Below are 13,688 nucleotides of genomic sequence, written 5' to 3'. Positions count from 1 at the left end.
GCCAACACTGGGCAAACCCGGATGATGCTGGGCCAATTGTCTGCCGCCCTATTGGACTCCCAATCACGGCCGGTTGTGATACAGCCTGGAATCGAAGCAGGGTGTCTGTAGTGACACCTCAAGCACAGAGATGCAGTGACTTAGACCGCTGCGCCACTCGGGAGCAGAGCAGCGATCTAGAATACCACAAAATGAAATTCTCAGGATCCCATCAGAATGACTACACAATTTTCTCATTGGGAGATTCAGTAGCTGCATCTATCTTAGGCTATATATCATATATGTCACACTTACACAATAAACATTTGACATCAGGCAGCATACTGTATCAAAGGGACACATATACGGGAGCGCGCTTTGTTTGCGTGTGCACGCTCACCGCTAAATGAACCTCCTTCACAGAGCTGCGCTCTCTTATTCCGCGTGCATCCCGGTCTCGGAGTCGTCCTCGCCTCGTTGGTTAGCGCTGCCTTTTAAAGCAAACGGGCGCGCACTTCCAACCGTCATTCAGTCTGAATACTAGACACAGGGAAGGAGTACTGCTGTGTCGTCCAACCATCCCCCTCTTTCTTTCCCTGTTATTAATAGATACCAAACTAGCTACCCCCTTTATCTGTTGTTATTTTTTATTTGTATTTTAACGTTAAACGGTTAGTCAACTAGCTCAATCATGTACCGGTACTTCGGGGAGTTGTTATCCCGCGGGGCGGGCAGTGCGCTGGCCTCGGGGTGCGTGGACTCTGCTCTCCCAGCATCGGCCTCTCTAATGCGGGTCCGACAGTATAGCGAGCAGCCCGACGACCCCAACTTCTTTCGCATGGTGGAGGGTTTCTTCGACCGCGGAGCCGCCATCGTTGAGGACAAGCTTGTGGAGGACCTAAAGAGCAGAGAGACCCCAGAACAGAAGACGAAACGAGTGAAGGGGATTCTCCGCATCATCAAGCCCTGCAACCACGTCCTCAGCGTCTCTTTCCCCATCAAGAGGGACAACGGAGAGTGGGAGGTAGTGGAGGGCTACCGCGCACAGCACAGCCAGCATAGGACGCCCTGCAAGGGGGGTAAGATACTGCCAAGCACCGCTTCCTGGTTCTCAACTCTTCTTCAAGTGGTTGTGCGGGTTGACAGCGAGCTTGTTGCTAGGCTAGCTAGCTAGCTAGGTAGCTAGCTACTTAGCTATCCCATTACCCAGCTGTGAGAACAACTGCACTGATTCTCTCTTTCGCTAATGGTAGCCATAAGTGAAGCAGATAATGCAAGATACGTCTCTTACATGGGTTTAATTTCACAGCAACACTCGTCTGGATGTGGAATATGGTTATTTCGACAGCGTGTAACGTTAGCTTTCTGCCTGTCATGGCTATGCCATGCGGGGAGTGTAGCTCTGCAACACTGGATCAATGACCTTCCCACACACCTAGTGAGGCAGCCTGGAGTTAGCTGTCATACAGTAACAGGAGCCAGCTGACATGGCTAGCTAGTATAGTCCCCTGATCAGCTCTAGGACACTGGGCTATCAGGGCTAATCAGCGAATCATACTACTGGTTTCCAAGATAGCTCTATACTGTAACAGAGCTCTCTGATCAATGCATTCTCTCAGTAACTAGAACCTAGATACAAACATTTATACTGACTATTGTTGACTAGCCAGCTCTGGCATAGTCCTTGTATAGGCGCTAATATACAGAGTTAGCAATAATAACCAATGATGATTTAATATCTTTGGCTATAACACAGGTGTTACACTGTATTGAGTGTGTGTGTGTGTGTGTGCAATTAGTGTTAGCTGAGATGTGGTGGCTAGAGAAGCTGATCATGTGATTTGGCATGTGGCATTTCACTGGGCAAGCCCTGCACTGGTACCCCTGTACCACTTTCAACACATGCTGCCAGCTGCCCCAAACATAAACCATCTAGGAACAGGAACAGAAATAGGACATAGTACTCTCACACACACACACACACACACACACACACACACACACACACACACACACACACACACAACAGTGAAGGGCAAGTGATGTGGGTATTCCCTCCCAGCATATGTGTGTGTGAGTGAAGCAGCATGGTGCTCTCTGCACAGGCAGAGGTCAGGTGTGAGGAGGGGCTGGGGCGAGGCTGCAGGGTGTGAATGTGTGTGTGTGTGGTATTAGGAGGGGGGCTATGTGGTTCAGGGTTCAAGGCAGATAATTGTAGGCTGGTGCAGCCCTGCATTGTGGGTGCTTTGTGTGGTGAGGACCAGGATGGGTTACAGTGAGGGAGAGGGGGATAAACAGTTGTTTGAAGAGGAGTGGAGTGAAGGAGGGGAAGGGGTGGTGATGTACCCAGGTGCTCCTATTCGTCAGCATTGTGCTAGGAGGAGGGAAGAGTGTTCACTAAGCGTTACTTACTTGATTCAGCTCACCACCTACCCAGGATGCTAGGTAAGCTGAATCAAGTGCACCTACTGACCGACAACATATTTGAACACTGGTGTATAGATGATTAATGATGGAAATCACTTTCACAACACATCACCACTGTGCGTCACGCATGCTTAACTCACGCGGTCACATGCCACCAGAGCAGATGCTTCCCTCAAACTCTTTTCTCTTTCTGCAGCTTAGTCACACTTTCCATTCTCCCCCTTGCTCTGACTTCGGCTGCCACTGCACTTCTCATGGCTTCTGTGTTCCCTTTTTCTGTGTGATCCAGCAACATTGTTTTCCTGTCAGTGTACACTTTTTAACAGAGCTGGTTCAATTAACCACTCTTGTATAACCTTGACTAGGACCTGAAGACTTTAACTTCCCTACCTACTGAGGGTTAGCACAGTTATTTGGCACACAGATAACTGATGGTGAGGCTAGATGATTAAAAAAAAAAAATATTATTATTTGTTTAACCTTTTATTTAACTAGGCAAGTCAGTTAAGAACAAATTCTTATTTTACAATGACGGCCTACCGGGGAACAGTGGATTAACTGCCTTGTTCAGGGGCAGGACGGCAGGTTTTTACCTTGTCAGCTCGGGGATTCGATCCAGCAACCTTTTGGTTACTGGCCTAACGTTCTAACCACTAGGCCAAATGGGCGTAAGATGGGGTAAAGGCCTGTTACAGTCCGTGTGTGTAGAAGTGTGTGTGGGGGGGTAGAGGGTTAAGGGCTGATGCTTTCTGTGTAGGCCTATCTAACAATGGGGTAGAGACTAGAGAGGGTAAAGGGCTGATGGCTGTTATTCATTGTCAGGTTTAATGATTGATAATCAAGCTGAGAGACCCTTGGTCCTGCTGACTTAAATATGATGGTCAAGGTGAATGACAAAGTGCAAAGGCTGTTGCTGTAATGCTGCTGCTGCAGATACAACAGACTAACAAACAAACCCACAAGGCTCTCTACAGTGTACCTGGTCCTACTACAATAGTTGCAGAACCTCACATTTTCTAGCTGGAACACTGCAGAACTGTGTGCCTGCATGTGCAAGCGTGATTCTGTGTTGGGGAGTTTCAGGAAGTATGTCACTCTCAAAGGACGTTTTGTCTGCTAAATCTCTAACATCTCCTTCTCATTTCCAAGCAGAAGTGGAAGAGGGAGCCTGTGGTGCAGAGTCTGAGTCAGTCTAGGCCTAATTACGTTTTTATTGTTAGAGTAGGTCTCATTTCCACTGTGTGACTAACAGCCCACTATGGGCTCCCTTCGTAGTGAATTTGTGCTCTTGGGCAATTGGGTTTGTCTGTGTGGGTGTATGTTTGTTCCTGTGTATCATGTGTTTGCATTCATTTTTGTGTGTGTATACACAACATACACGGCAGTTTGTTTCTTTAGTGTGTGTCTGTGTGTGTGGGTGAGAGCTAGCCAACCCAGAGACTCATTTCATTGGATTGTTTATCAACATATTTTTTTCCTTTGCTGCAGTAGTGGGGGATGGGAGAGGAGTTGAGGAGGAAGATAATCAAAGGAGGAGTGGTTATGGGAGAAAGGGGGATACAAATATATCTATTTTATGTTCAGTGAATTGAATCAGCCTAGCTCAGTCAGTGCTGTGTCTGTAGTTCAAAGGAGAGTCTCAGCAAAATGTTCAAGGCCTTTGAGCATCTTATTGTGACACACTCCTACAGTAGTCTTAGGTTATCTAGTCTCTGAAGGTCATGTTTAGGTGGCATGAAACAGGAGAAATGTAATTGCTATGGTGTGCTCTACTCTGCTGAACACCACCCTTCTAACACAGCAGGGGCTACTGGCTAGCTAGGGGTGGTTTCTGGACTGGACAATACACGGTATGGCGCTTAGAGATGATGTCACACATGCACACATCCTCCCTGTCCTCAGACAGGAAACTGCTAGCTGCAGTTTCCTGTCAGTGCTCGATGCCCTTGGCTCTCTGTAGGTCTCTGTCACAGCGTCACAGCCCAATATAGCACAACCAAAGTTAGCACACACATTCAAACACCCATGCGTACACACTCTGTTTCCCCTTGCCGCTGGTATAGAGGATCCACCTGCTCCAGAGTAGCCTTTACCCCCCCCCCACCCACACGGGCCACAGTGTAACTCCTATGTTTTGTCGTTTGGTTCTGAAACCACCATCAACCACTAATTAACTTGTCATTTTAGCAGATTAACTTAAGCTAGTAATGTATAAATATGTATATTTTATAAATTAGCTATGAATGTATAGCACAACAAAGCCAATGAATATATAGCACATATACACTGAGTGTACAAAACATTATGAACACCTGCTCTTTCCATAGCATAGACTGACCAGGTGAATCCAGGTGAAAGATATGATCCCTTATTGATGTCGGTTGTTAAATCCACTTCAATCAGTGTAGATGAAGGTGAGGAGACAGGTTAAGTAAGGATTTTTAAACCTTGAGACAATTGACATGTGGATTATGTGTTCCGTTCAGTGGTTGAATGGGCAAGACAAAATATTTTAAGTGCCTTTGAACGGGGTATGGTAGTAGGTAACCGGCGCACTGGTTTGTGTCAAGAACTGCAACGCTGCTGGATTTTTCATACTCAACAGTTTCCTGTGTGTATCAAGAATGGACATCCCGCCAACGTGACAACCGTGGGAAGCATTGGAGTCAACATGGGCCAGCATCCCTGTGGAACGCTCTCGACACATTGTAGTCCATGCCGAACTGAGATTGCTCTGAGGGCAAACACTATTGCTGATGATGAACCTGAACATGTTAAACATGTATGAGCAGTGTCTCCGGTAGCTTACTTTTATTCCGCTAAAACACAATTTGTGACAGTTTATAGATATTAACCTAGCAAATTACAAAGGTTGTCACTCCGCTAATAAAGCCTAATATTACGTAAGTGTTACTGTAATTTAATTATGCCAATGTGTTTGTTATGAGAATTTGTAAGATTCTTGTTTGCATAAAATAGACGGAGACCAGCCATTTCAATAATAGGTAACAGAATTTATTCTCGGAGCGCGCTGCCACGTTACCACGAGCGACAGTTTATATACAATAACATGACGTCATTTCATTGCTTAACAGAATCCCCTCCTCTCGACCGGGACAAAGTGAGGTTAAAAGTTCATTCTAATTTACTAACACACTCCCAGGTCACACAACATAATTTAATTAACTTTTGACCCCTCAATATTATCGATCACCACTTAGCTGACAGTTCTAATTAACAGAACCTAGGAATGCACTCACTTCCTTATCTAAAACACCCCAGAGCTCAGTTTCGTCGGTTCAACCATAGGTTAACTACCTTATCTGTTTACTTAATCCACAAACCCTTTATTTCTTCCTAGTTGGAATGGTGTTCATTAACTTTAATTACTCCTTGTCTGTGTCACACAATCCCTTCTTATGAACTCATATTGTTAATCAGATATAATAAAACAGAGCATAAGTTTACTTAGTTACAGTCCCATTTAAAATGATTTGTTCAGTCATTTAATCATAATTTTCCTATCAGTAAGCCATTTTAGCATTTGAATGCTGAAGATGTCGCGCATATGTGCAAGATCAGGAACAGGCCTCCTACCGCGCATTGGCCAGCGCGTGAAGCTGGGCACAGTGCGCAGTTTGACTAGGCCACTGATATTGCCTGGGGATGTTCTGCATGCAAAATGACATGTAGATCAATGACTGTTCACATTTTACATGCAGATTGACACTAAAGGAGAAGTCGCATTAGTTATTTTCGGAAGGTAGAGACAATGTAATATGAGCCCCAAAAAATTGGGAACCTGCAATTTGTAATGTTCGAATCGATTTTCAGACCAATGCGTGCTACATTTGGATGGGTTTGTGGTCCGCGGACTGATGCTTATCGGTGAATCATAACATCCCTACTGGCTTCCCTACTGGCTTCCTGTCAACTTTACTGTGTGTTGTGTTATGTTAGAAGACGATCAAACTTGACTATCTAGAGGAAGTAAAAGTCGTAACTAGTTTTGTTATGTTATATTTGGGCGTTAACTTCCTATGTTTGTTTGTCTGTGTGCAGGTATCCGCTACAGTGAAGAGGTGTCTGTTGATGAGGTGAAGGCTCTGGCCTCTCTGATGACATACAAGTGTGCCGTGGTCGGTAAGTCCCTCTCCTTCCACTATGTTCACATCTCATTCATGCCTTGATGCTCCTGAATTCATGCAAATATACACACTTTTTCTTAGCATTTTCGGTGAGCTGTTTTCAAAGCAATGAAGTGTGTGTGCGTGTTTGTGTGTGTTCTTAAGCCCCAATTTTTAAGCTTTATTCTCTCTCTCCAGATGTACCCTTCGGAGGGGCTAAAGCTGGTGTCAAGATCAACGTCAAAAATTACTCTGTAAGTCCATCAGACACGCACAAACATAGCCGCATTCGGAAAGTATTCAGACCCCTTGACTTTTTCCATTTTGTTACAGCCTTATTCTAAAATGTATTTAAAACAAATTATAATTCTTCATCAATCTACACACATAATGAAAAAGCGAAAAAAGATTGCAAAAAAAAAAATGCACAAAAAAAGAAAAACCCTGGATAGACTCCACAGACACATCACCACAGACCACCATTGCCTTCAGGAGGTTTTGCTGTGCGTAGGGGTTGCGGTCATACATTCTCCACCGCCATACTGAGAAAAATTCCTCATTCGGATTCAGAAATGGGGAAATATGCTGGCAAAAAAAGAACAGTGAACCTGGGGGTGGTCATTGAACAAGGCGCGAACCAGAGCAATCCGATGGAAACTCACGTTATCCCGAATGACAACATATGGGGCTTTCTCTGGTTGCCCTGGCTCCCCTTCCTGTTGAATAATGTTATTGTGCAGCTGTTCCAGAAATTGAAGGAGTTGTGCCGTGTTGTATTGTAGCGGTATTTATTAGAGAGGGGTAAAGAAAGATTTTGTTCGGGCGCCAGGCAGGTATTAACCATGCCGAAAGGAAAAGAGTAGAATAGAGAGAACCACTACCAGACCCACACACATCAGCAGAAGAGACTGCCTAGAGTGTAGCCTGTTTACCAGATAGCCAGTGGAGAGAAAAAAAAATACACACCATATAAAACCCACATCACAGCACAGGGGTAACCCCACCAAGAATACCTCATACAATAATACTAATAATGGCAGAGCAATTCAACAGCAACTACATACAAGAATGAACCCAGTCATCAACATAGAATTTGCAATAATCTGTATTATTTTCTAGTGGATGAGTGCAGAGGGTATGAATGTGGGGGGTGTTCATCGACACAACAAAGGCCTTAAAAATGTCCAGTCTTCTCGGCCACATGTCATTAGTACATCTCAATCCAGTTCACATAACAATACACAACTTGCAGGCAACCTCCCTTTTAACTAAAATGTCCAAATACTTCAGGCAGGGCAATAATAGTCCAGCTCTAATGAACTTCAATAGGAAGTGCATTGGAAAAATAGAGAGTCTGTTGCAGGGTAAAGCACTGGAATGATAGAGGGAAGAGAAAAAGAGAAAAAGAGAGATCTTAGCTGTGGTCTTCAGGCGTGCAGGTGTACTGTCTGACTGTCCGATGGTTTGTTGATTTGTATGTTAAAGCTTCGCAACAATGTTGCTACTAATCCATGCGATCGATCCATAACGGGCGTGGTCCCAAACGAAAACAACCACGACCTAGAGCGATTACACCGATGATTGAGTTAAATACTCTATAAACTACACGCGCTGAAACAAACAAAACTTCTGCAGCACAGCACACACAATCAAACTGTCGCGCCACCAAAGAGCCCCTCCCCAAAGAGCTGAACGAGCTCTCTTTATTTTCTCCTTCCTTACTGCTCATGCGCTCTTAAAGTGGCAGTGCACGGTGAAGGCTCCGTGCAGATTTCGCCACAGTATGGACCCACTTTGACATGGCGGTGGAGGACGCCACGATTGCTGATTGCTGCACATAGGGTGACGTTGCCTCCACTCTGGCCAGGAACTTGTATGATGGCATGGTGACCAATGATGTTACGCCCCCTTTTGTGCATTTTTGTTAGGTTGAACTCAGGCTCATCGATGAAGATGTACTACTGTGGGTCAGCCATGGCATCTAGCTCAAACATTCTCTTCAGAAGTAAAAAAAACCCCACACATTTTACTGTACTACAAATACAGTACTGTAGTGTACTACTGTACTGGAATGAAAGGATGTGTACTGCAGTTACTGTAACATGTTACTATACAGTACTGTATTGATATGCTGGAGATATGGGCCATACTCTACATACTGTAAAAAATCTGTACAGTATAGCAATTACCTGCACATATTGGAATCATTGCTCCTTAACTCTGTTTGAATTCCTTTCCAAGGCACACGATACAGCTGCTTTGTCCTTGTGTTTCTTCTGAACGATCTGTTCCATGGTGGAAATGCTGATGCTGTCAATTCCTTGGAAGACTACCTGGTCTTCAACTATTTGGGTTTGAATTTCCCTCAAACGAATGTCATTATTGGCAATCACCATATTCACCAGGGCAGTCTCCTACTCAGCTGTGAGAAGTCTCCGCCTACCTCCAATAGATGATCACCTCTCAGTTCTGCAAAAATAAAATGGGATGGTCATCCATTACTGACATCCATTACTGACCTATGGTCATCCATTACTGTGGTAAAAACTACACTGAGAACAAAGTGGAGATTCAGTCTATATGCACTACAACATTACATGTATCACCCTTCTGAAAGTACGGACAATGGATGAAACCATGTAACGGCCTAGGTTGGGTTGCACTAGCTGTCCAGCTTCTCTCATAGTCCTCTCATGTATGAGCACATGATGAACTAGGGTGGCATGGATATCATCAGATATGACTTGTCTTTGTTGTTGTTGTCGTCCTCTTCCTCTCTGTTGTCTTGCAACATTGTTAGGATCCATTGTTCCAAAGCACATGAACATGCCTCTAGGCCCTATTTATTTATTCTGCAATTCTGATTGAGTCTTAATGTTTGCACCTGGAGAAAGATATGAAAAACGTGAGTATAGGTTGTGATGACTTGAGTAAATTATATTGAGAGCATGTGTTTTCTGAATGAATATATAGTACAATGAAGGATTTATTTGGCCATTTTTGTGTAAGGTTTTGCAGAAAGAGTTTTGAATATTGAAACTAGAGGTCGACCGATTCATCGGAATGGCCGATTTCAAGTTGTCAAGTGTCTGTGTGCAGCGGGTAGGATGGAGTCAGGCGCAGGACACAGAACTGAGTAAAAACATACTTTACTCGAAAATAAGACCAAAAACAAATTCCATACAAGGAATACAAAATTCAGCTCTACACAAACGAGCGAACACTTAACTTCTTGATTCTACTTGAGACGCATATGTCTCAAGTAGGCACCTGGAAATGCAAATGCGCTACGCTAAATGCTAAATGTACTCGTTTAAACTCAAACCTTGATCAAAATTCACAAGCAGGGTATTGAATTAAAGCTACACTCGTTGTGAACCTAGCCAACAAGTCAGATTTTTAAAATGCTTTTCGGCGAAAGCATGAGAAGGTATTATCTGATAGCATGCACCACCTGAAAATGCCTGAATGCGACGTAAACAAAGACTCTGCTTATCCGACGCAGCACAAAACGCAGAAATAAAATATAAAACATTCATTACCTTTGACGAGCTTCTTTCTTGGCACTCCTATATGCCCCATAAACATCACTATTGGGTCTTTTTTTCGTTTAAATCGGTCCATATATACCTAAAATAGCTTTCTATGGAAGCTGTGTCATTCAGAAAAAAACATTGTTTTTTAACGCTGCATCATTTTTTTAAATTAAAAAAGTCGACGATAAACTTTCACAAAACACTTCGAAATCCTTTTGTAATCCAACTTTAGGTATTAGTAAACGTTTATAATCTATCAAAATGATTACAGGGCGATGTATATTCAATAGCTTCTCGTCTGCAAATCAATGGCTGCCATTATCCACATTTACAGCGTCCTGGTGGAGACTGGAAGAAACGGATGCCAGATACTTGGATTTTCCAACAAAAAATTCAATTGAAAATGACAACAATGGCGACATCGTGTGGAATTTGTATGAATTGCATGCAGGTCGATATTACATTTTGTCCTCTTTTAACAACCCATGAAAGTGACTTATGGAAATTATTTTTAGCTTTCAGAGAGCAGTTTTTCTTGCGTTTTTCAATGAAACACACAATCTGTTATAGTCACAGCCGTGATTTAACCAGTTTTAGAAACTTCAGAGTGTTTTCTATCCACACATACTAATCATATGCATATACTATATTCCTGGCATGAGTAGCAGGACGCTGAAAAGTTGCGTGATTTTTAACAGAATGTTCGAAAAAGGAGGGGGTAGAAGTAAGAGGAAGAGGAAGAGGAAGTAAGAACAAACACGCACAAAACCTTGTGGGAACCAGAGGGTTAAATAGGGAATAAATTATAACGTAATGGAAACCAGGTGTGTACAATCAAGACAAAACAAATGGACAAAGAAAAGTAGATCGGTGGCAGCTAGAAAGCCGGTGACGCCGCCCAAACAAGGAGAGGCACCAACTTCGGCGGAAGTCGTGACACAAGTTTTCATAACAATCGGTAATCAGCATTTTTGGACACCGATTATGGCCGATTTATATTGCACTCCACGAGGAGACTGCGTGGCAGGCTGACTACATGTTACGCGAGTTCAGCAAGGAGCCAAGGTAAGTTGCTAACTAGCATGAAACTTATCTTATAAAAAACAATCAATCTTAACATAATCACTAGTTAACTACACATGGTTGATGTTATTACTAGTTCATCTAGCTTGTCCTGCGTTGCATATAATCGATGCGGTGCCTGTTAGTTTATCATCGAATCACAGCCTTCTTCGCCAAACGGGTGATGATTTAACAAGCGCATTTGCGAAAAAAGCACTGTCGTTGCACCAATGTGTACCTAACCATAAACATCAATGCCTTTCTTAAAATCAATAGACAAGTATATATTTTTAAACCTGCATATTTAGTTAATATTGCCTGCTAACATTAATTTATTTTAACTAGGGAAATTGTGTCACTTCTCTTCCGTTCTGTGCAACAGAGTCAGGCTATATGCAGCAGTTTGGGCGGCCTGGCTCGTTGCGAACTGTGTGAAGACCATTTCCTCCTAACAAAGACCATAATTAATTCCCCAGAATTGTACATAATTATGACATAACATTGAAGGTTGTGCAATGTAACAGCAATATTTAGACTTAGAGATGCGACTCGTTAGATAAAATATGGAACGGTTCCGTATTTCACTGAAAGAATAAATGTTTTGTTTTCGAAATGATAGTTTCCAGGTTTTGACCATATTAATGACCTACGGCTCATATTTCTGTGTGTTATTATATTATAATTAAGTCTATGATTTGATAGAGCAGTCTGACTGAGCGGTGGTAGGCAGCAGCAGGCTCGTAAGCATTCATTCAAACAGCACTTTCCTGCATTTGCCAGGAGCTCTTTGCTGTGCTTCAAGCATTGCGCTGTTTATGAGTTCAAGCCTATCAGCTCCCGAGATTAGGCTGGCAATATTATAGTGCCTATAAGAACATCCAATAGTCAAAGGTATATGAAATACAAATGCTATAGAGAGAAATAGTCCTATAATTTCTATAATAACTACAACCTAAAACTTCTTACCTGGGAATATTGAAGACTCATGTTAAAAGGAACCACCAGCTTTCATTTTTCCTCATGTTCTGAGCAAGGAACTTAAAGGTTAGCTTTTTTACATGGCACATATTGCATTTTTACTTTCTTCTCCAGCACTTTGTTTTGCATTATTTAAACCAAATTGAACATGTTTCATTATTTATTTGAGACTAAATAGATTTTATTGATGTATTATACTAAGTTAAAATAAGTGTTCATTCATATATCGGCCAATTAATCGGTATCAGCTTTTTTTGGTCCTCCAATAATCGGTATCAGCATTGAAAAATCATAATCGGTCAACCTCTAATTGAAACGTGTGGAAACAGGTGAATAGTGTTTACGGTTATGGGAAACGTGTGTGTGTGTGTTTTTGGGAATGATGTAAGAGTATGGGTTTTTGTGCTACAGGAACCAGTTTTTGTGTTTAAGCAATCAAGAAAAACTCTTAAAAAAAACTCTTAAATGGAAGAGTTTGGAGGGGGAGGGGGGCTTGGTCAGGGAGGTCACCAAGAACCCAATGGTCAAAGCTCCAAAGTTCATCTGTGGTGATGGGAGAACCTTCCAGAAGGACTGCCATCTCTGCAGCCCTCCATCAATCAGGCCTTTATGGTAGAGTGGCCAGACGGAAGCCACTCCTCAGTAAAAGGTACACAACAGCCCGCTTGGAGTTTGCCAAAAGGCACATAAAGACTCAGACCATGAGAAACAACATTTTCTGGTCTGATGAAACCAAGATTGAACTCTTTGGCCTGAAGGCCAAGCGTTATGTCTGGAGGAAACCTGGCACCATCCCTCTACCATAAGTTATGGTGGTGGCAGCATCATGCTTGGGGATGTTTTTCAGCAGCAGGGACTGGGAGACTTGTCAGGATCAAGGGAAGGATGAATGGAGCAAAGTACAGAAAGATCCTTAATGAAAACCTGCTCCAGAGAGCTCAGGACCTCAGACTGGGGTGAAGGTTCACTTTCCAACAAGACAATGACCTTAAGCACACAGCCAAGACAATGCAGGAGTGGCTTCAGGACAAGTCTCTGAATGTCCTTGAGAGGCCAGAGCTTGAGAGGATATGCATAAAAGAATGGGAGAAACTGCGCAAATCGAGGTGTGTAAAGCTTGTAGCGTCATATCCGAGAAGACTCACACAAGTGTGTGTGTGTGTGTAGTTGTGTCATGTACGGGAAAGAGCAGCCAGGTCACCCGTGATACAAGTATTCAGTATTCGACATCCATCTATGGCTGAGGGAGATGACGTGGAAACCTGCTACTAGGGGCAACAGTGAGTGCTGTTACCTTCAAGTAGGCTTCGGTTTAGCTAAGGTGTTGTGGACGGGGATGGTGGATGGGCATAAGCATGTCTCTGATTTTAAAGGTTGGAAGTTCGAATCCTGCGATAGCATCTGCCTCTGATTCCAAAGGTTGCAAGTTTGAATTGATATTAAAAACATTTAAGCCTATTCCAAACAACCCTTACCTTAATGCCTGAACTTAGCCCTATCCTTAGAAATTCAGAGTTAAACTTAACCTTAAACGCTTAGAAATGTTTGGAACAACTTTGAAATTTGACCTTTGAGAAAC

At 43.0% G+C, this 13,688-nt stretch overlaps 1 protein-coding gene across 1 annotated transcript in view; it reads left to right on the top strand.

Moving 5' to 3' along the window:
- Positions 1–360: 360 nt before the first annotated feature.
- Positions 361–13,688, top strand: part of LOC139376616 (glutamate dehydrogenase, mitochondrial) — a 35,777-nt gene continuing 22,449 nt past the window's right edge. The window contains exons 1-3 of the mRNA XM_071119395.1: positions 361–1,058; positions 6,469–6,549; positions 6,732–6,787. Of these exons, the coding sequence (XP_070975496.1) occupies positions 671–1,058; positions 6,469–6,549; positions 6,732–6,787 (525 nt within the window). The 5' untranslated portion in view covers positions 361–670. The remainder of the gene's footprint in view (positions 1,059–6,468; positions 6,550–6,731; positions 6,788–13,688) is intronic.

Source organism: Oncorhynchus clarkii, chromosome 20 (genome assembly GCF_045791955.1).
Source record: "Oncorhynchus clarkii lewisi isolate Uvic-CL-2024 chromosome 20, UVic_Ocla_1.0, whole genome shotgun sequence".
NCBI classification, from domain to species: domain Eukaryota; kingdom Metazoa; phylum Chordata; class Actinopteri; order Salmoniformes; family Salmonidae; genus Oncorhynchus; species Oncorhynchus clarkii.
This window is presented reverse-complemented; position numbering and strand designations above follow the sequence as displayed.